The 22,808-nt window shown below is 32.8% G+C and overlaps 2 protein-coding genes across 2 annotated transcripts in view; one reads left to right on the top strand and one right to left on the bottom strand.

The window, feature by feature from the left end:
• LOC141340209 (STE20/SPS1-related proline-alanine-rich protein kinase-like) overlaps positions 1-1,324 on the bottom strand; it is a 45,754-nt gene extending 44,430 nt beyond the window's left edge. Inside the window, exons 1-2 of the mRNA XM_073845134.1 lie at positions 1,218-1,324; positions 1,073-1,182 (exon numbers count right to left, since the gene is read on the bottom strand). Of these exons, the coding sequence (XP_073701235.1) occupies positions 1,073-1,182; positions 1,218-1,273 (166 nt within the window). The 5' untranslated portion in view covers positions 1,274-1,324. The remainder of the gene's footprint in view (positions 1-1,072; positions 1,183-1,217) is intronic.
• Positions 1,325-6,811: 5,487 nt separating this feature from the next.
• Positions 6,812-22,808, top strand: part of cers6 (ceramide synthase 6) — a 76,708-nt gene continuing 60,711 nt past the window's right edge. The window contains exons 1-3 of the mRNA XM_073845724.1: positions 6,812-7,092; positions 13,191-13,296; positions 19,147-19,277. Of these exons, the coding sequence (XP_073701825.1) occupies positions 6,923-7,092; positions 13,191-13,296; positions 19,147-19,277 (407 nt within the window). The 5' untranslated portion in view covers positions 6,812-6,922. The remainder of the gene's footprint in view (positions 7,093-13,190; positions 13,297-19,146; positions 19,278-22,808) is intronic.

Raw genomic sequence — 22,808 nt, forward strand, 5'->3', positions numbered from 1 at the left:
TTACATTTATGTAATTTTATTATTATTCATTAATAATAATATAATGTAATTTTTTAATAATTTTCTTTATTTAGTTTAAAGATGATACAAAATAAATTGCATATATAGCTGTTTTTATTCATTTAAAAATAAAAAATACTCATTTTTATATATAGTAAGTAGATAAACTAATTATATATACACATATACACATACACACACACACACACAAAGATAATAATATAATTAATAATAAATACAAATATAATTATGTAAATATTTTATATTTATATATATATATATATATATATATATATATATATATACACACACACACACACACACTTTATTTTAAAGGTAATTTTTTTGTATTTACATTACTTGCGTATAATTCTATATATATATATAAAACATAAATTGTAGTAATAAAAAACGTATATAAATGTGTCATTGCAATTCCATTTCTTAAAATTTCTGTTCATTTCTTGCTGAAGAACTTTCTGAATTAGCAAAGAAATTACTAAATGCACTTGACAGAAATGAGAAGGCCTCAATGTGAGCAGCAGAGGGCGTCATGAGACGAACACAAACGCATCGCATGCAGCAAATGACACTTTGAATCTCACAGACAGTGCGAAGGCGTGCAAGTGCCGATAAAATGCACACATGTGCTACACACACAGAATATTAATCTCAAAATATACAAAATCATAATAACGACTCTTGCTGTCACTGTTAATAGTGTTTTGTTAAAAAATCCGCCAGCCTGCGCAGTGCATCAACTTCAAACCCCTGAAACTTGGTCGCACTTTTTGGCCAAAATAACCTTCCCTGTGTATAATTACAGCACCTTTACTACAAACACCACAGCAGCCTGGTGTCACACCGGACACATGCTGTTATAAAGCATCATCACTCGTAACATGCGCACTGTCATCTAACATCTCCAAAACATATGATAGGAAGCTCCACTTGTCACATCCGCATTGCATTACTGTCATCGGCCGGTGCATATGGGAAAAAGCCGGTAGGCCCAAACCAAAGCAACAAACTGCAGCCACTGACGGGCTCGAATCCATCTGCAACTACCCACCGATCACCTCCTGGAGCTCGTACGCCTCCTTGACAATGGGCCAGCTGCTGGTGAGCGCCGGCTGCGGGGTTTGGACGGCCGCCGGGGAGTCGCTCTGCTCCGCCATGATGCTGCTGAGAGAGTCGCTCTCACTCGCTCACCTCACCGCTGCTGCTGCTGCTGCTGCTGTTGCTGGATCACTACCGCCTGTGATGAACACATCCGGAGAGAGACATCGCGAATCCTACTACAGCGAGGGTTCAGCTCATGAATATTCAAGAAGCGCGCTGATATCACCACAGCGTAACACGTGGATATTAAGTAGCTCATGAATATATGAATTTGGACGTGGTGACGTTGTTTGGTGACCTTCGCTAGAGCGTCTGGTCCCGTTATTTATTTATTTATTTATTTATTTATTTATTTATTTATTTATTCTTTCTTTCTTTCTTTCTTTCTAATTGCCAACCCCCTGAAAGCCATCTCATTGTAATTTCTTTAATACATTTTTTTTGTAAATTGTTGTATGTTTTTGGAATTAATTTATTAATTTATTTGTTAATTTATTAATTTATTCTTTCTAATTGCCAAAGCCCCTGTTATTATGTTGAGTAAGCTTATTTTGAAAGCCATTTAAATTGTAAATATTTTTTATGTTTTATTTATTTATTCATTCTAATCGCTAAACTCCCTGAAAGCCATCTCATTGTAATTTATTTAATAAAAATATTTATAAATTGTTGTATGTTTTTGGAATTTATTTATTTATTTATTTATTTATTCTATGCTTTCTAATCGGCTAATTCTTTCTTTCTAATTGCCAAGCCCATGAAAGCCATCTAGCTGTAAATTGTATGTTTGGGAATTTATTTATTTATTCTATGCTTTCTAATCGCCAAAGCCCCTGTTATTATTTTAAGTGAGCTTATTTTGAAAGCCATCTAAATCGTAATTATTTTTAATGTTTTATTTATTTATTCTTTCTAATTGCCAAACCCCATAAAAGCCATCTCGTTGTAATTTCTTTAATTAATTAAATATAGTAAATATTTTTTTATGTTTTTGGAACTTATTTATTTATGCTTTTTAATTGCCAACCCCCCTGAAAGCCATCTTGTTGGAATTTCTTTAATAAAAAATATTTGTAAATTGTTGTATGTTTTTGGAATTTATTTATTTATCTATGCTTTCTAATCGCCCAAGCCCATGTTATTATGTTGAGTAAGCTTATGTTTTTTTTTTTATTATTTCTAATTGCCAAACCCCCTGAAAGCCATCTTGTTGTAACTTCTTTAATAAAAATATTTGTAAAGTGTTGTATGTTTTTGGAATTTTTTTTATTTATTTATTCTTTCTAATCACCAAAGCCCCTGTTATCACGTTGAGTAAGCTTATTGTGAAAGCCATTTAAAGCGTAATTATTTTTAATGTTTTATTTATTTATTCTTTCTAATTGCCAAACCCCATAAAAGCCATCTCGTTGTAATTTCTTTAATTAATTAAATATAGTAAATATTTTCTATGTTTTTGGAACTTATTTATTTATGCTTTCTAATTGCCAAAGCCCTTCTCATTTATTTACATTACAGACTGTCAGAATTTCATTTTTGGCCTTCTGCGTCTGCACCAAATTGCATATTTTGGTTGGGCCTCTGAATAAATGACTAAAAAATATATATTTATTTATTCATTCTTTCTAATTGCCAAAGCCCCTGTGATTTTGAGTAAGCATATTTTGAAAGACAACTTGTTGTAAATTCTTTAAAAAAAGAAAAAAGTTACTATTTTGATGTTTTGGAAAAATTTCTTTAAGGGAAAATATTTTTAAGTATTTTTTTTTTTTTGAAATTTATTTATGTGTTTGTTTGTTTGTTTATGCTTTTTAATTCCCAAAGTCCTTCCTATTATGTTGAGTAAGCATATTTTCAAAGCCATCTTGTCATTTCTTTAAAAAGGAAAAAAAGTAAATATTTTGATGTTTTTGGAATGTATTTATTTTTTTATTTATTCTTTCTAATTGCCAAACCCCCCTGAAAGCAATCTCGTTGTATTTATTTACATTTTCTCGTTGTCGTTATTATGTTAAGTAAGCTTATTTTGAAAGCCATCTAAATTGCAAGGGAAATTATTTGTAAGTATTTTTATTTCTGAAATGTATTTATTTATTTATTTATTTATGCTTTCTAATTTCCAAAGCCCATGTTATGTTGAGTAAGCATATTTTCAAAGCCATCTTGTTGTCATTTCTTAAAAAAAAAAGTTTATATTTTGATGTTTTTGAAACTTATTTATTTATGCTTTCTAATTGCCAAAGCTGCTGTTATTTTGTTAAGTAAGCATATTTTTAAAAATATATTGTTGTCATTTCTTTAATTAAAAAAAAATGAATAGAAAATGTTTTTGGAATTTATTTATGCTTTTAATTGCTGAAATATGTTTATTTTGAAAGCCATCTTATTGTAATTTCTTCAATATAAAATATTTTTACATTTTTCATGTTGTTGGAACTTATTTATGTATTAATGCCTTCTAATTGGCAAAGCCCTTATAATTGATTTACATTACATGCTATCAGAATTTCATTTTTGGCCATACAAATATCATCTGCAGCAAATTGCATATTATGTTTGTGCCTATAAATAAAATTAATACAATTTTAAGATAAAAAAAAACTTTTTATTATTTATTTATTTATCTATGCTTTCTTTCTTATTTTGAGTAAGCGTATTTTGAAAGCCATCTTGTTGTAATTTCTTTAAGGGAAACTATTTGCAAATATTTTTGTTTCTAGAATTTATTTATTTGTTTGTTTGTTTATGTTTTCAAATTGCCAAAGCTGCTGTTATTTTTTAAGCAAGCATATTTTGAAAGCTATCTTGTTGTCATTTCTTTAATTAAGAAAAAGTACATTTTCAGAATGTATTTATTTATTTGTTTATTTATTTCTGTATGCTTTCCAATTGCCAAAGACCCTGTTATTTTGTTTAGTAAGCATATTTTGAAAGCCATCTTGTTGTAATTTATTTAATAAAAACATATTTGTAAGCATTTTTATGTTTTTGAAACATTTATATATTTATTTTTTCTTTCTAATTGCCAAAGCCCCTGTTAGGGGGCTAAAATATTGTTATGTTTTTAGAATTTATTTATTTGTTTGTTTATTTATTTCTGTATACTTTCCATTTGCCAAAGCCCCTGTTATTTTGTTGAGTAAGCATATTTTGAAAGCCATCTTGTTGTAATTTCTTTAATTAAACAAAAAAAGGAAATATTTTTATGGAACTTGGAACTTATTTATGTTTTCTAATTGCCAAAGCCCCTGTTATTATGTTGAGAATGTTTTGGAACTTATCTATCTATCTATCTATCTATCTATCTATCTATCTATCTATCTATCTATCTATCTATCTATCTATCTATCTATCTATCTATCTATCTATCTATCTATTATTTATTTATTTATTTATTTATTTATTTATTTATGTATTAAAGTACTACTAAAGCAAAAGCTTTCCTCATGAATATTCATTTTAGACGTGATTATATTGCAAATGTGTACCTTAGAAATATTAATTAGTCTTGTTTATGCAGTGAAAGACTAATTAATATGACGTTGCTTGGTAATCTTCTTTAAGCGTTCAATCACGTTACGTAATTAATATTCATGATCAAGGCGTAACCTTAGTAGGTTTGCCCCAAACTGTGCCAATAAAAAAGGTTTCCCTATTTAATTGGTTATTTATTTATTTATTTATTTATTTAAATACTGTTAAATAATTTAAATATTTATTATGACAGATTTTAGATTAATTAATCTCTTTAGTCTCTCTCATGACTAATACCCATGTAAAACAATTTAATAGCATTTTTTATAATAGAGAATGTTATGGCGATTTGTCAATAGCACATACAACAAATAACCGTTTATAGATCCTCATAAATTTATTTATTTAACTAATGCCACGTAAAAATATTGAAAATCTGATTGTAAAATCTGTACAAAGTAATAACAGAAAGACTAGCACTGCAGCAGCCACTGGGAAAAACTATCTGTCACCCAGCAGGTGGCGCTATTTTATAAGATTTGACAGCGAAAGCGATCATGATGACAGGTGGACTTATAGTCCGTTCTGTGCTTTTATTTTGGTGAGTGACTTTTATAGGGAGTTTATTGCAAGGAGCAAAAAGTAGTTAATTGCAAGAAAAAAAATTGAAATAAAAATAAATATTATCAAAATAAATAAGAACAAAACATTATTAAAACACGCTAATACAATTAAAAATGAAATTAAATAAAAAAAAAACTATTACTGATAACGAAAACTTATTACTTATTAATACTAGACTAGACTATTATAATAATATATAAAGTATATGGGATTTCTGTATAGGCCTATGACAATACATTTATTGTGTTTTAACGTGGTCTATATAAACCACTGATCTATATAATCTCTATTATAGATCAGTGGAATAAATTAAATAAAAAAAAAAACATTAAAAAATACTAAAAAACTATTACTGATCACGAAAACGATTTAACCCGTTTTTGTTAATTTGCTAATAAATACAGCTGATATAACATAAAAATTAATGAATAAAAAAATAAACCTAAAGAGTACTATTCAAAGAAAAAACATATAAAACTTTACTAAAAATTAAACCTGTAATAAAAACGATATTATATACTTATTATAGACTAGACTATTAAAATAATATATAAAGTATACTAAAATAATTGGGATTTCTGTATAGGCCTATGACAATACATTTATTGTGTTTTAACGTGGTCTGTATAAACCACAGATCTAAATAATCTCTATTATAGATCAGTGGTATAAATTAAATAAAAAATGCTAAAACTATTACTGATAACGAAAACGATTTAACCCGTTTTTGTTCATTTGTTAATAAATACAGCTGATATAACTATAAAACATATAAAAATTAATACATGAATAAATAAATAAACCTAAATAGTAATATTCAAAGACAAAACATAAAAATGACTAAAAATTAAACGATATTATATACTTATTATAGACCAGACTATTATAATAATATATTAAGTATACTAAAATAATTGGGATTTCTGTATAGGCCTATGACAATACATTTATTGTGTTTTAACGTTGTCTATATAAACCACTGATCCATATAATCTCTATTATAGATCAGTGGTATAAATTAAATAAAAATAAAAATAAATACTAAAAAAATATCACTGATCACGAAAACGATTTAACCCGTTTTTGTTCATTTGTTAATAATACATAAATAAATAAATAAGCCTAAATAAGTAATATTCAAAGAAAAAACATAAAAGTGACTAAAATTAAACAATATTATATACTTATTATAGACTAGACTATTATAATAATATACTAAAATAATTGGGATTTCTGTATAGGTCTATGACAATACATTTATTGTGTTTTAACGGGGTCTATATCAGTGGTATAATCTCTTTTTTTAAAGTAATTAAAAATAATACTTAATAAAATAAAAATATTTTTATTGGAAAAAAAGAAAAACAAAACAATTCTGGGTATCTGAGAAGAATGAATAAATAATAACAGAAGAATTAATTTCTGCTTGAACTGTACCTTTAAGCGACGCGTTTATGATTGACAGGCGCACCGACCAATCAGCGTCGCGGAGGAGGAGCGCGTCGGACGCGTTCTACTTCCCTACATTGGAGAGAGCGGAGACTCGCAACAGAAACGGGCGGTGCAAAAGCCGATTCCATCATCACTAACATCACCATCATCACACTGGACCTGCAAAGATCAGCCGTGAAAGAGCGTCGCAAGCCGCATCGGCCATTGACTGCACATCAGCACGGGCATCAAGACATCAGATCCGCTGGAAATGGCAGGGATTCTGGCGTGGTTCTGGAACGAGCGCTTCTGGCTCCCGCACAACGTAACCTGGGCTGACTTGAAAAATACAGACGAGTCAACCTTTCCACAAGCCGAGGATCTGTATCTGGCGTGTCCTTTAGCATTCTGCATGTTCATGATCCGGCTGGTCTTTGAGAGGTACGTCCAGTGTCACATCTTCATCATCTTCATCATCATCAACAGCAGCAGCAGCATCATCACTGCTCAAGATGTTGCGCTTAGTGTTCATTCTCAGCTGATAATGATAATGATGATGATAGGACAGGTTTGTGTTCCTTCACATTGTCACTGAAGCTTTGTATGAATTAGGACAATGACAGGAACCCAATGTGGCCCATCTTCTGGAATAATGATAGTGATGAAAGTAGGTCAGTGCCTCTCTTTGTTGTGTAGATCATTCTTAGGTGTGCCATCTATTTTTGATTTGAGTGTTTTTAGAGCAAATCTCAAGTTTGAGAATCTCCACTGACTCCCAACACTGGGACAGTGTGGGGTAAGTTGTCACAAAGGGAGCTTGTCATTTTCAGCACAAAAATAGTCATTACTGTATGAAGCACAAATTAAGTTTAATATGTTTCCTGTCATTAAACTCTAATATTAAGACGAGATTCTAGAAACCCATTCAAGGTGACTGGCATATGCTTGTGTTAATTAGAATTTTGGATCATCTTATTTAAAATATTTACAAACATTTAAAGAAACATCACGGCCTGCATTTTTAAGAGTCTCTTGACCTACATTTTTGCTGTTTATCACACTGCTGGATTGCACACTGCTCATTATATCTATATAGGAATATTTAAATAGATGTTGAGCATCCGTATGTAAATATCTTTTTCAGCCATACCTAGTCCAATGATAATAATAGTGATAATAATAATATTAATGTTTTAATATTTTTAGAGAAGTCTTTTATTCTTACCATAGCTGCATTTAATCAAAAATACAGTAAAAACAGTAATATTGTGAAAAGGAGTATAAATGTTTTTAATATTAATGTATTTTAAAATGTAGTTTATTCATGTGGTAAAGATGTTTTTTATTTTATTTATTTATTATTTTAATATTTTTTTTCCTGGATTCTCTGATGAATAGAAAGTTAAAAAGAACAGCATTTATTTAAAATGGAAATATTTAAAATATTAAAAAAATCTGAATATATATATTAATATTTTTGTAATATTACAAATGCCTTTACTGTCAGTTTAACTAATTTAAAGCAACCTTGCTGATTAAATTATTAATATCTTTAAAAAATATATAGCAGTGTATATATAGGTAATTATAAATTAGGTAATCATATTCATATTTTTGTGTCCAACCAACTCATATACATTAAAAAATATTGTATTTGAGATTATAACAATTATAAACAGAATATATATATATATATATATATATATGAATTTTATATTTCTTTGCTATCAATAAAATTAATATTATAATATTTTTTACAATATTACAAACGTATTTACTTATATATATATATATATATATATATATATATATATATATATATATATATATTTTATATATAATTTACATATTTTTATATTTAATATACATTATATAGTTTATTTTATATTTTTTGTGTGCAACCATGATAACTCATATAAATTAAAAATATATTTTTTTGAGATTGGCTTAATATTAGGTTGATGCTGTTAATAGTAACACAAATAAATAAATAAATAACAAGTATAGCATGTGATATATAAAATATAGTAATTTTATATTTCTGTCTTGACTTGGTGACAATTTAATAGATTATTTAAATTATTTATTTATTTTGTAGTCTCCATTTATTTAAAAATGTGAACTTTTAAGTATTATTTATATTTAGAAATATTTTATATTTAACAGTAAACACATTATTTTTGCACCTGATGTTGCCGACTTATACTAAGTGATAGACAATCAAAAATGTGAAAGAATGAAAGTAGGAGATGCACCCAAACCTTTTTAAACAGTCAAAAATATCCCATTATACAAAAACGTATTGTGTGTTAGGTTTGCAACTAAAATACAAAACCACTGCTAGAGAAAGAAGCTTTTGTGCATTTGGACTTACATATAACATCTTCCCCATGTGACAACTAGCCCCGGTCTCCCCTATAGTGCAGTTGTACACTTGAGATTAGCACATGATATCAACAGTATATCATTCTTAGTGAGTTGTGACACTTAAACATTAATTCTGCTCTATTATGAGCTTTGACATCTCAAAATGTGTTGGCTTTCAATGACACAAAGCAGCAGTTTTGACATATTCCCTGCGGGACGGCGCAGTGTCAGGTTTTGTGTTTATGTATGCCACAGACCATCTGCTCTTCACCTTCATCTGACAGAGTTCTTCAGATCTCTCCAGCTGAATGTTGGTCCTCATAGTTAGAAGGTGAAATATACTGTCAGGGTCTCCTCTGGGATTGTGTCTAGGAAGGAAGACAAAAGGTTAGTGTGTAAGTATTAACCTGTGTGTCAGTCAGTTCTGGACTGGCTGAAACCTTTGAATCTGACTTTACATATAACAAAAGATTTGCATAATAATAAAAGGCCATCAGCATCAAAGCGAAACATCTTGATAAAAGCTCTCGTGGTCTCCACTGTGGCATCACTTGACTTCCTCTGTGGAAAGAGGACACATTATGTGAAACACAAACATCCTCTTCCATCCTCCTGCGTTGCTCAATCGCTGTAAATTTTTATGATGAGCAACAGCCCATTTATGGCATTTCAGTCCCACAAAAGCAAACAGTGCGCAGGCCGCAAATCAATCCGGCCGCCCATAACCTTATCGCAGCTCTTCAGCTTCTTATAAGAATCATTTCTAGAGCATTTTCTGCAGCGAATTGCATTTCCAGCGTGTGAGGGCTCTTAATTGGATGAGATTATTAATTAAGTGGCAAAAGCTCATTAAAACTGTCTGCTGCCACCTCCGTTTCCATTCTTGTGACATCTTACTTTCCCAGACTTACAAGGCCACTTCATCTATAAGCTTTGACCTCTCTCTCTCTCTCTCTCTCTCTATCTCTCTCTCTATAGATAGATAGATAGATTCAAAAAGATATCAATCTCGTTATCATCATAATGATTTGTGATTTGTCAAACACGATCAAATGATATGACCAAAAAAAATGATCACGAAAAAGATTTTCGCTCTTAAAGGGATCATATGATGTTGCTAAAAAGAGCATTATTTTATATACAGTGGTGTGAAAAAGTGTTGGCCCTCTTCCTGATTTTTTAATTTTTTTTTGCATGGTTGTCACACTTTAATGTTTCAGATCATCAAACAAGTTTAAATAATAATCAAAGATAACGCAAGTAAACACAACATGCAGTTTTTAAATCAAGGGGGTCTTTTTCATGAAGGGAAATCCAAACCCACATGGCCCTGTGTGAAAAAGTGTGAAACATCTAAAGAACTGCAGGCCTCTCTTGCCTCAGTTAAGGTCAGTGTTTATGACTCCACCATAAGAAAGAGACTGGGCAAAAATGGCCTGCATGGCAGAGTTCCAAGACTAAAACCGCTGCTGAGCAAAAAGAACATAAAGGCTTGTTTCAGTTTTGCCAGAACACATCTCGATTATCCCCAAGACTTTTAGGAAAATACTCTGTGGACTGATGAGACAAAAGTTGAACTTTTTGGAAGGTGTGTGTCCCATTACATCTGGCGTAAAAGTAACACAGCATTTCAGAAAAAGAACATCATACCAACAGTAAAATATGTTGGTGGTAGTGTGATGGTCTGGGGCTGTTTTGCTGCTTCTGGACCTGGAAGATTTGCTGTGATAAATGGAACCATGAACTCTGCTGTCTACCGAAATATCCTGAAGGACAATGTCCGGCCATCTGTTCATGACCTCAAGCTGAAGCGAACTTGGGTTCTGCAGCAGGACAATGATCCAAAACACACCAGCAAATCCACCTCTGAATGGCTGAAGAAAAACAAAATGAAGACTTTGGAGTGGCCTAGTCAAAGTCCTGACCTGAATCCTATTAAGATGCTGTGGCATCACCTTAAAAAGACGGTTCATGCTCGAAAACCCTCCAATGTGGCTGAATTATAACAATTCATATAACAATGAGTGGGCCAAAATTCCTGCACAGCGCTGCCGCTGTAACAGATTTATTGCAAGTTATCGCAAACGTTTGATTGCAGTTGTTGCTGCTAAGGGCTGCCCAACCAGTTATTAAGTTTAGGGGACAAACACTTTTTCACACAGTGCCATGCCATGTGGGTTTGGGTTTAGTTTTCCCTTCATAATAAAAAACTTCTTTCAAAAACTGCATGTTGTGTTTACTTCTGTGATATTTGTTTGATGATCTAAAACATTAAAGTGGGACAAACATGCCAATAAATTAAAAATCAGGAAGGGGGCCAACACTTTTTCACTCCACTGTACATGGGGGGGAAAACACGAAAAAAACGTGTTCGGTAATCGGCCTTCAGCCCAGTGTGTAATTTTGTTCAGCTTTGGCCAAGAATTGACCCAACAAGCTGAACCCAGCATTTGGGTTAAAAAAGTAACCCAGCATTTTTTAGAGTGTATGCTAGTAGAGCAGATGTTGTCTCAAATGGGCAGGATTTTAACCTACAATGACATCAACGTAGGGAGAAATCTGGAATTGCGTATTCAGAGAGACTGTTTATAATTTATTGGGATTACAAAAAAATAGTGGGTGGATTTTTACCATTCTAGGCTCATACTGCGGCCACATAGCTGTGTCCAAACACTTTACAAAAGTGATTTTTGCATAATAGGTCCCCTTTAATAGAATGTTTGTTCAAAGTTGTCTGGTCTTAAATGTATACATTAGCGGAAAAAAACATTGTTTATACATTATTACTTGTTTTGGAATGTTCAGAGAACATTTAAAAGTAACGTTCCCAGGATGTTTGCACAATTATAAAATGGAATCTTCCCTTAAAGGTCCACTGAAGTGCCTTGAAACACGCAGCGTTATTCTATGTGGTGACGTACTTTTAACTGAAACAAAAACATATCGCCCAGCCCCGCCCACTAATTTTGAATAGCCAATAGCGTTCCATTTATATCTGCTCGGGCCAGAGCCGTTGAGCTCGGTAAAGCCGCATTTGTAAGATTATGACAGCCACAGACTAATAAATTACCCCACAGATTCAATATGAAACTCTTGCTAAAACAAAATAGTGATCATAATCATGCTGAGGCTGTGTAGTTTAATACATGCCGATGTATTATCTGCTCCGTGTATTGCGTCTCTGTGTAGGGGGCGGGACAATACGGACTCTAGAGAGCATTTGATTGGACAGAACGTTTGATGAGAAACTGAAGTGCACGGTGACATCATCAAAATCGTTGATTCACATTGGCGGAAGTGACGAGACTGTAAGTTTTGAATGCCCATATCTTGTAAACGCGAATTTTGTCGTTGTTTTAAAGCACACTAGCTTATAGATAATCTTAAGGCTAATATATTCATACTAAAAGCCAAAAAACTTTCATTTTGATTGCAGGGGGACTTTAACAGTCACAAAACCAAGAAAAAATGTTTCTAAAACAATAATGTTCAGAGAACATTTTGAAATAATGTTTTTATAACTATTGGAAACATTAGCAAAACGTTCTTGGAACATATTTTTGGGAACAGGTTTGATGAACTGAGTCCCAGATAAGCACTATTTCTGTTTTCTTAAATTGTTGTCAGATCTGCTCGATGAAAGTGAAATAATCATGTTCATTGTAGACTAAATATGACTTTCATAAATAGTGAGTTTGATATTTAGATTAAGACGACGATATGAAATGTACTGCATAGTAGCAATGACCCATGACATGTTTCTTCTGGTTGTTGTTGCTTTTTAACATTCTCATAATCAGCTCAACAAGATGGAATCACATTAGCATTTCAATACCAACTGTAATGCAGTCGCTCTGATCAGCGGCTGTTTATTTCCTAATACACAGATGTTTATCAGACCTGCGCAAAAGCAGCTAGTCAGCTTCAGAAAGACAAAATGCTTACAGCTGTCCTGTGCGGTTTAACGCGCAGTCTCTGAAGATTTGGCAAGGCGGCCAGTGAGATTGCAAACGGGAGGATTTCTTTAGCCGCCCGCTGTGGTTTTACCTCCGAGGTTCCCTTTGAATATTGATTTTTAATGCCGCCTGTCCGGCCTTTGGAATTAAGATAGCAGGAATTGATATTACAAGATATAAATCTAATAAAGCATTCTTTGTTATTGGTTGTTTTAGGTTTATTGCAAGGCCATGCGCACTAGGTCTGAAAATCCAGGCCAACGGGCCGCAGAAGGCTCAGCCCAACGCCATTCTGGAAAAGGTCTTCACTGCCATCACCAAGGTACAGACCATGTTTCTTACTACAGCTAAAGAGGATTTATTGCTTCAGGAGGCTAAGAAAACCAATAGAACAGAGTTTTGAGCGGTTTACTGCTATTATAAATGGCAGGAACGGCAGTTTGATGAAATAGGGTTATCACAACAATTCAGTAAGCCAGTTTCAGTAGGACAGCAGCAACTAATGTACTAGTCAGATATGTGCATTTAACAGTTGAATATTAATATATAACATTAAATCAGGACAACAAGTAATTCTCAGTTAAATCTATTGGCATATTTAACAGCATTATTATTATTATTAACCATTGAGCTTATATAAGAGTTACATGTCCTCAGAAGACAAAAAATGGTTCCAAAAACATTTTTTTTCTTGCATTCACTCACAATTTCTGACCAACATCAGTTATGTTCATAACTACCAAAAACGCTTTAATTGTTTTGAGGATTTTAACTTTCAAAATGCTAGTTTGTTTACATAATGCCGCTGATGTTTATGAAGAAAAATCGTTTTTATTATACTAAAAAAAAAAAACTTCACATTTCTACAGTCGCGGATGATTAGAAACAAACTTAATTTTGATGCATTATAAAAAAAAAACATCCATTTACACAAAAAATTCTTAGTACACACAAAGAACACATCATTTTCAATTTTTTTTCAGCAGAAGCAGAATAAATATATATGGCTCACATTTTTGATTTTGTCAGTATTTTTTCTGAAGAAAGATAAACATGTATTGTGATGAAAGCCAAAATATTAAATGCCACAGATGTATATTTACTGAGTAATACACTTTTTTTTCAGAGGGGGGTCAAAATGACAGTTTTGACTTTTGGAGCCAAATTACAAGAGGGTAAAAGTTACTTTAAAAAGATGGCAGCATTCTTATATTATTTTTACACAGAGACTGGTAGGTCTATTAGTAAAATCTGTTGACTTTAGCAATCTTTGTGGCAGTATATGCCAATGGCAACCATTCAAAAATGGGGAAAAGCACTTTTTAGTTTTTTTTCTCCAAAGTTTGCATGCCTGTAACTCAAGAAGTATTTAAGATATCTTAATGTCCTTTCAGATTTTGGGGTCTAACAAACTTTCCTTTTGGCATCTCTATTTTTAAGGCCCTATATGGTTCAGTTCCAGAGATAATGCAATCTCAATATGGCTCCAGGAGCAAATTGATCATTTGTACACATTTTCACTTTGCATTGAGCCGATACTTTTTTCATTCAAAGAGGAAATTCCGAGGAATAAATAATGTTCAAACTAGAAATGCATTTTTTTCACTCTTTCAAAACAATTGCATAGAAAACAAGTATCTATTTTGCTCTATAGCCTAGACCTCAAAAAAAAGGTGCCATCGGATGGAAATAATATAATGATCATAATAATGTTATATGCTAAATGTAGTCAAAATTTTCATAATGCTTTAATACCGGCTTGTATTTTAAATTAGCTGAACACTTTCCTTCTATGTTTTAGATTGAAATGTCTTATTGAGCTACCAAAGTTATCCACCCAAGAGAAGGGAGTGTTTTATCTTGTCAATATTGTCCTTTCATTTATATTAATGGCATAATAGACAGTGACAGGTCTTTTAAGCTGCATTTACAAGGCGTAATGATCTGACACGCATCCATTTCTCATCTTGCCTGTTAAAGCATTTAAAGGGACAGTTCAACAAAAATGTTCTTACCCTTGTGATGTTTCAGATGTCTGTTGTCTTTAGTGTTTAACAGATTTAGGACAACATGAGATTGAAGGCTTTTTTTCCTTTTGTGAATTGTAACTTTTAGACAAACAAGCTGTGTTTGTGCATTAATACTGCAACTCACCAAGGTGTAACAATGCTGACATTAAACAGATGAGGTTGATGACGTAGAGAACCCAAGTGCGGTTTACAACAGTGATAATCTAAAGACATGAACTGTGAATTAACATCCAAGACCTGAAACAAAACATAAACTATGAGCTTGACTATAAACAATATTTCTTAATACTATGTTCTTACCTGAATGATCCACAGCTGTGTTTTTTGTTTAGTGGTAGTTATTCATGAGTCCCTTATTTGTCCTGAACAGTTAAACAGTTTGCTGTTCTTCAGAAAAATCCTTCAGGTTCCACAAATTCTTTAGTTTCAACATTTTTGTGAGTTTTAACCCTTTCCAGCAATGACTGTATGATTTTGAAATTCATCTTTTCACACTGAGAACAACTGAGGGACTCATATGCAACTATTACAGAAGATTCAAACGCTCACTGATGTTTTAGTAGGAAAAAACATGCATTAAGAGCCGGGGGTGAAAACTTTTGGAACTTGAAGATCAGGGTAAATTCTTCTGGGAAACATGTAACTATCTGCTGTAGCCTCTGAAGGGCATTACTAAACAAAAATGTACACCTTTTCATTCTGTTCAAAAGTTTTCACCCCCAAGCTGTTAATTTTTTTTTTCCCTTCTGAAGCATCAGTGAGCGTTTTAACCTTCTGTAATAGTTGCATATGAGTCCCTCAGCTGTCCTCAGTGTGAAAAGATTAATCCCAAAATCATACAGTCATTGTTAGAAAGGGTTCAAATACACAAAAATGCTGGAAAACCAAAGAATTTGTGGGACCTGAAGGATTTTTCTAAAAAATATCAGGCAGTTTAAAGTGACTCGTGGATAACTATCACTAAACAAAAAAAACAGCTGTGAATCATTCAGGTAGCTACACAGTATGAAGAATAAAGTGTATGTAAACTTTTGAACGGGGTCGTTTTTATAAATTCAACTTTTATTTTTTCTTGTGGACTATATGTTAACTTATTTTTTTGTGAAATATCTAATTCAGGTCCGTACTAAATAAAAAAAATAACATGCTTTTTGTATGATTCTCTTATTTTGGTAAAATAATGAGCATTGTTTAGGTTCTGAAAAGGGGATGTAAACTTTTGACCTCAACTGTGTATATATTGTACAAATTGTTAATTTATGCAGTAACATGATTAAAAAACCTGCAGAGACTGTGAATCAGAATCAGATTCTGAAGAGAGACCCCTTGATCACAGTGAATCGCATTAGTGTAAGTGAGCAGAACTGTTCCTAACGTCTCTAAAACGCATTCACTGGGCTACTGCGATTTTTTTATAGTCACTATCACCTCCACTGAGCTGAATCAGTATGTAATGCCAGTTCATTTATCTTGAATCAAATATAAGTGCTCTTACTGATGTTCATTTGGGAATGAGGCCGACAGAGGTTAATCCGCAGCGTGACTTCTGAACTAAAGCAGAGCAGTGCTTGCCATGTAAAAGAAGAATAATGTTTCACCTTCTTGAGCCCTTGTCTTGAACGAACGCGAGCGCTCTTGATGGTGGATTGACGGTACAGGTAATCGCAGTCTCCGAGCTGTAACGGCAGAGCGATAGCGTGGCTCTTTGACGTGTGTGGCTTTATCAGAACTCATGTGCGCTGACGCACCACTGCTATTTTTAGCCACAACAGAACTAAGTTTCCTTGACAAATGTGCAGATTCATGAACACACAATATCCAGGCACACTTTAAGAAAAAAATATATAATTCCTGCCTGAAACGGAGGATCCTCCAGGCGAAACTCGTCTAGTTGGCATGTTAGCGGATATAACCTTCTAATTGGAATCTGATTGGGTTTGGATGAAACCCATTACAGTTTGGGGGCTGTTATTTTAATTATAAAAACAGTAGATGTTCATTGAGAGAATATTCATTTTCTATTTTCTATAGAGATTTTCATTGGCTAAAGTATCATCTTAAAGGGATTATTTTGCAGTGGTGACCATATATAATGCAAATATTCAGTTAGTACTTAAGTCCATGAAAAAAATATTAAGAAATATTTTTGATTTTAATACTGTATTAGTAAACGTTGAAATCAACATCAACCAAATTTAATAAATATTTTAGAATCAAGTATACAATTTTAAACATACACTACCAGTCAAAAGTTTTTGAACTGTAAGATTTTTTTATGTTGTCTCTTTTCTGCTCACCAAGGCTGCATTTTTGATCCAAGGTACTGCAAAAACAGTAAAATGTTGACATTTTTTTTGCCATTTAAAATAACGGTTTTCTATTTGAATATATTTACTCCTGATTATAATAATAATAATTTATTCCTGATTTCAAAGCTGAATTTTTAGCATCATTACTCCAGTCACACAATCCTTCAGAAATCATTCTAATATTCTGATTTGCTGCTCAAAAAACACTGGATCTTTCTATTCGTCAAAGAATCCTGAAAAAATGGACTCAACTTTTAAATAATTATAATAATAATAATAATAATAATAAATGTTTCTTGAACAGCAAATCAGCATATTAGACTGGAGTAATAATGCTGAATATTTAGCTTTGATCACAGAAATAAATTACATTTTAAAAGATATTCAAATAGAAAGCAGTTATTTTAAATAGTAAAATATTTCACAATATTAGAGTTTTGCTGTACTTTGGATCAAATTAATGCAGGCTTGGTGAGCAGAAGAGACATTTGACTGGTAGTGTATATACTATGCCTTATATTTAGATTCTACCCACTGACTGAAATCTTTTACAAAATGACTCTTTTAATAAGTTAATGAATTGTTCACTCAGCGATTCATTCAGCAACATTGTTCTGTTGAGTCTGAAACAAGTCAATTATTTGCATTATAATTAATCTATAATCTATAAATTATGTTAAGCAGGCATTTTATCACCTATATTTGATCGAACTATGAACAAAATCCAATAGCCCTATATATAAAAATGATCATTTTCACTAATGTCCTTTAATAGTGCTGCACTCTTAAGAAAAAAAGGTACAAAAGCTCTTACTAATGTAGGAACCTTTTTCATCAGCCATTTTTACAGATTCAAAATTTATGAATTAAGCATTTTGCACACCTGTGCCAAACTCTGCTTGTGTTTTACAAACTCTCCTTTTTTTACAGAATAAACTTGCATGTGAACTGAATGAACATATGTGACACTGGACCACAAAACCAGTCACAAGGTGAAATTTATGAAATTTAAATGCATTATCTAAAAGTTGAATAAATAAGCTTTGCATTGATGTATAGTTTTTGTAAGGATAGGGCAATATTTTGCTGAGATGCAACTATTTGAACATCTGGAATTTGAGGGTGCAAAAAAAAAAAAAAAAAAAATCAAAATAAGGAGAAAATCGCCTTTAAAGTTGTCCAAATGAAGTTCTTAGGAATGCATATTACTAATCCAAAATTAAGTTTACGGTAAGAAATTTACAAAATATCTTCATGGAACATGATCTTTACTTAATATCCTGATGATTTTTGGCATGAAAGAAAAAAATATTTTTCCTTTTTGACCTATACAATGTACTTTTGGCTATTGGGACAAATATACACCTGCTACTTAAGACTGGTCTTGTGGTTCAGGGTCACATACAGCCTCTCTTGTTCAGTCAATGATGGTCAGCAAATCCTCGTTCATCAGTGCTCCATTCATTCTGTTTGTGTTTTCTTCAGTGCTATTCTGAGGTTTAGTAAGCTAAACAAAAAAAATCAATGAAACGTGCCTAGAAAGCAGGGAATTACGAATTAGCGTAAGGAAGTGACTGAGACTGTATTGTTCGCTTGAAAGATTCGTTCATTCACAATGGAAACCCCACATGCCTGCGCAGCAGCACATTACACAGTGTGATTACGCACAAGTCTCGTTGGCTCATATGTGCAGATGGCTTTTTAAAGACAATGGTTGTAAATGTGCACCGAGTGAATTTTTCAAGCTGTTAAATCCACATTCAAGTGGATTGTTTGTGCTCTAACTGTGGCAGATCTCTGCAGTGACACGCTTCTGTCTGCTGTGTCTTTCAGCACCCCGATGAGAAGAGGTTAGAGGGTCTGTCCAAGCAGCTGGACTGGGATGTGAGGACCATCCAACGCTGGTTCAGACAACGACGCAACCAGGAGAAACCGAGCACACTGGCGCGCTTCTGCGAGAGCATGTGAGCACCAGCTTTGTTGAAAAGTCCTTAAAAAGTCTTAGATTTAGTTATATCAAATTTAAGGCCATAAAAAGTCTTAAAGGGGGTCATCGGATACAAAACTAACTGTTGTTTGAACATTAATGTGTGTTGGCAACCACCCTACAATGATAAAAACCCACTCAGTGGTATTTTTTTAATCTTTAAAAGTAATATCCCCTTTTTAAAATCAGTTCATTCACAGCTTCTTGTGGGTGTGACGAAACACAGTTGATTGACATGAGCGTCTTACCTTAGACCCGCCCTCACCGAGCTGAAACAGTCCGAATACGATCGCCATTGTGTGACTCAGGTGCAGAGGAAGACTCTAATTGAGCGATTGAGGTGTTTTGTTGTTGGATGTAATCATGAACATAGCAGTAGTCATTTACTTCTGACATCTGAGCCGCTTAAGAGGCAGAGGACAACGTCACTTTCGTTTTTAAAAGGAAAGCGCCGATCCCGATCTACATATGCCTCTATGTTCGTGTGAATCATTCGTGATGCAGCTTCACCCTCAGCAGAAGTGAGGACAAGGGTTTTTTATGCATCTTTGCAAATGGCCTTTCTTAATAATGTGCTTGTTGGCAAGTTTCGCGGTTAAACGCAGATAAATGCAGCTAAATGCGGCTAAAGTAAACATCACAGCTGGTAATCCCTCAGCAGAGAGGGGTGGGGTGAGCAGAGCCCATTTGCATTTAAAGGGCCCATGCCATAAAATGAGCTGATATTTTGCAGAGCTGATTTTGACAAGGTAAAAGGGTGTTTTTTTACACTACTATTGAGAATTTTTAACCAAAGTGTATTGTAGACTTTTCATTAAGACCCTAAAGAATCATATGAACTTGTGGAAAATGGGCATCCGATGACCCCTTTAAATGGTACAAGAAAGTCTTAGGGTGTGATTACACTTGTCATGTTTGGTTCGATTAAAACAAACTCCGGTGCGATTGCTCTGTTAGTGCGGTTCATCTGAGTAAGTGTGAACGCTGCCATCCGAACCCTGGTGCGCACCAAACAAGCGGACTGAGACCATCAAAAACAGTAATATTGTGAAATATTTTTACCATTTAAAGTAAATGCTTTCTGTTTTAATACATTTTAAAATCTAATTTATATCTGTGATCAAAGTTAAATTTTCCGCATCATTACTCTAGTCTTCAGTGTCACATGATCCTTCAGAAATCATTCTAATATGCTGATTTGCCGTTCAAGAAACATTTATTATTGTTATTATTATTATTAATATTTAAAACAGTTGACAGGAAACAGGATTCCTTGATGAATAGAAAGATCTGCATTTATCTGAAATAAAAAGCTTTTGTAGCATTATACACTATACCATTCAAAGCGAGTCAGAATATTTTTTTAATAAATATATAAATATATAAATTAATACTTTATTTAGCAAGGATGCTTTAAATGGATCAAAAGTGATCATAAAGGCATTTATAATGTTACAAAATTTCTATTTCAGATGAATGCTGTTTTTCTGAACTTTCTATTCATCAAAGAAACCTGAAAAAAAATTATACGCTGTTTTTAACATAATAATAATGATAAAAAATGTTTTTTTTACGCAGCAAATCAGAATATTAGAATGACTTCTGGATCTTTTGACTGGAGTAATGATTATTTTATCAAAAATTCAGCTTTGAAATCATAGGAATAAATTACATGTTAAAATGTATTCAAATAGAAAAAAGTTATTTTAAATAGTAAAAATATTTCAAAATTCTTTTCCTGACATTCTTTGGCTAAAATAAATGCAGGCTTGCTGAGCAGAAGAGACTTCTTTGAAAAACATTACAAATCTTACTGTTCAAAAACTTTTGACTGGTAGCGTATTTTTGAAGAATGTATTAAAAAGTCTCACTAAGGCTGCATTTGCTGGATTAAAAATACAGTAAAAACAGAAAAATTGTGAAATATTTTTACAATTTAAAATAGCTGTTTTCTATTTGGATATATTTTAAAATGTAATTTATTCCGGTGATGTAAAGCTGAATTTTCAGCATCATCACACCAGTCTTCATTGTCACATGATCCTTCAGAAATCATTCTAATATGAGACCCTGGACCACAAAACCAGTCATAAGGTTAAATTTGACAAAACTGAGATTTATACATCATATGAAAGCTCAATAAATAAGCTTTCTATTGATGTATGGTTTATACTGAGATACATCTATTTGAAATCAGAAATCTGAGGATGCAAAAAAATCAAAAAGACTGAGAAAATCACCTTTAAAGTTGTCCAAATTAGGTTCTTAACAATGCATATTACAAATCAAAAATTACATTTTGATATGTTTACAGTAGGAATTTTACAAAAAATCTTCATGGAACATGAACTTTACTTAATTTCTTAATGATTTTTGGCATAAAAGAAAAATCAAAAATTTTGACCCATGCAATGTATTTTTGGCTATTGCTACAAATATACCCCAGCGACTTAAGACTGGTTTTGTGGTCCAGGGTCACATATGTTGATATGCTTAATATTTTTTGTTGATATTCTTTAATGAATAGAAAAAAAAAAAAAAAAAAAATAGAAATAGAAAAATGTTGTAGTTATATTTAATAATTAGAAATGTCCTTCCTGTCACTTTTGACCAATTTAATGCGTGTTTGCTGAATAAAAATATTAATGCATTTAAAAAAAATACTTTTGAACAATACAGTGAATGCAGTCAATTTTGATTTCACATTAACCTGAGATGTTAATGCCTTTATGAGCTTTTTTGTTGGTTTTGTCTGATCTCATGTGGCTTGTGTAGTTCCCTGAGGGTTTTTAGCTGAGGGAAGCGTGTCTGCACTAGATAGGTGTGTATCAGTGTCGACTAGTTAGGCGACATGAGGGCAAGTTATGTTTCTCTCTCTTACAGTATCTGTCCATGTTGTTGCCTGTGTTTGCTCATCCTGTCCACAGCATCTCCTATTCTTGCCCAAGCTGTTTTATCTTTATCATCCTTTCCACAGTCTCCTATAACTTAAACATAGAATAATGTAACAGTGAATAACTCCTGCTCCTGTGTTCATGTCACAGCATTGATTTGACCTCTCATCAGCAGTGCTCGTCGTTGCTCGTGTCACCCTAATGACTTACAGTGGCTTTGGTGACACAAAAATCTCACTGTTTAGTTCAGCATTTGTAGCCTCTGCGGTGGGATTCGTCTGTGACACGTTGTGTTGGTTTGTGTCTGATCTCTGGTCTTGTCTGAAAAGCCCCAGAGGTTATAGTGATCATCTGAACAGTGCTGAAGCATGACACTGTGCCATTTACTTCAGAGGCAATTAAGCCACAGTCTTCAGAGATCACAGACCACGCTCACGTTTGAGTGTAGCCTAATGAGAGCCATGCAATGATGCCTTTCTCTTAGAGTATAATAGAGCGACTCTGATTTCTGATGAAAGCACTTTGGAGAGCATGTTTGGTGGCCTTTGAAAACTTGAAAACTGTGCCGTATAGCCTAAGATCGCGAGATTTCAGAGAAAAAAATTGTGATATAT

Source organism: Garra rufa, chromosome 8 (assembly GCF_049309525.1).
Source record: "Garra rufa chromosome 8, GarRuf1.0, whole genome shotgun sequence".
Lineage (NCBI taxonomy): Eukaryota > Metazoa > Chordata > Actinopteri > Cypriniformes > Cyprinidae > Garra > Garra rufa.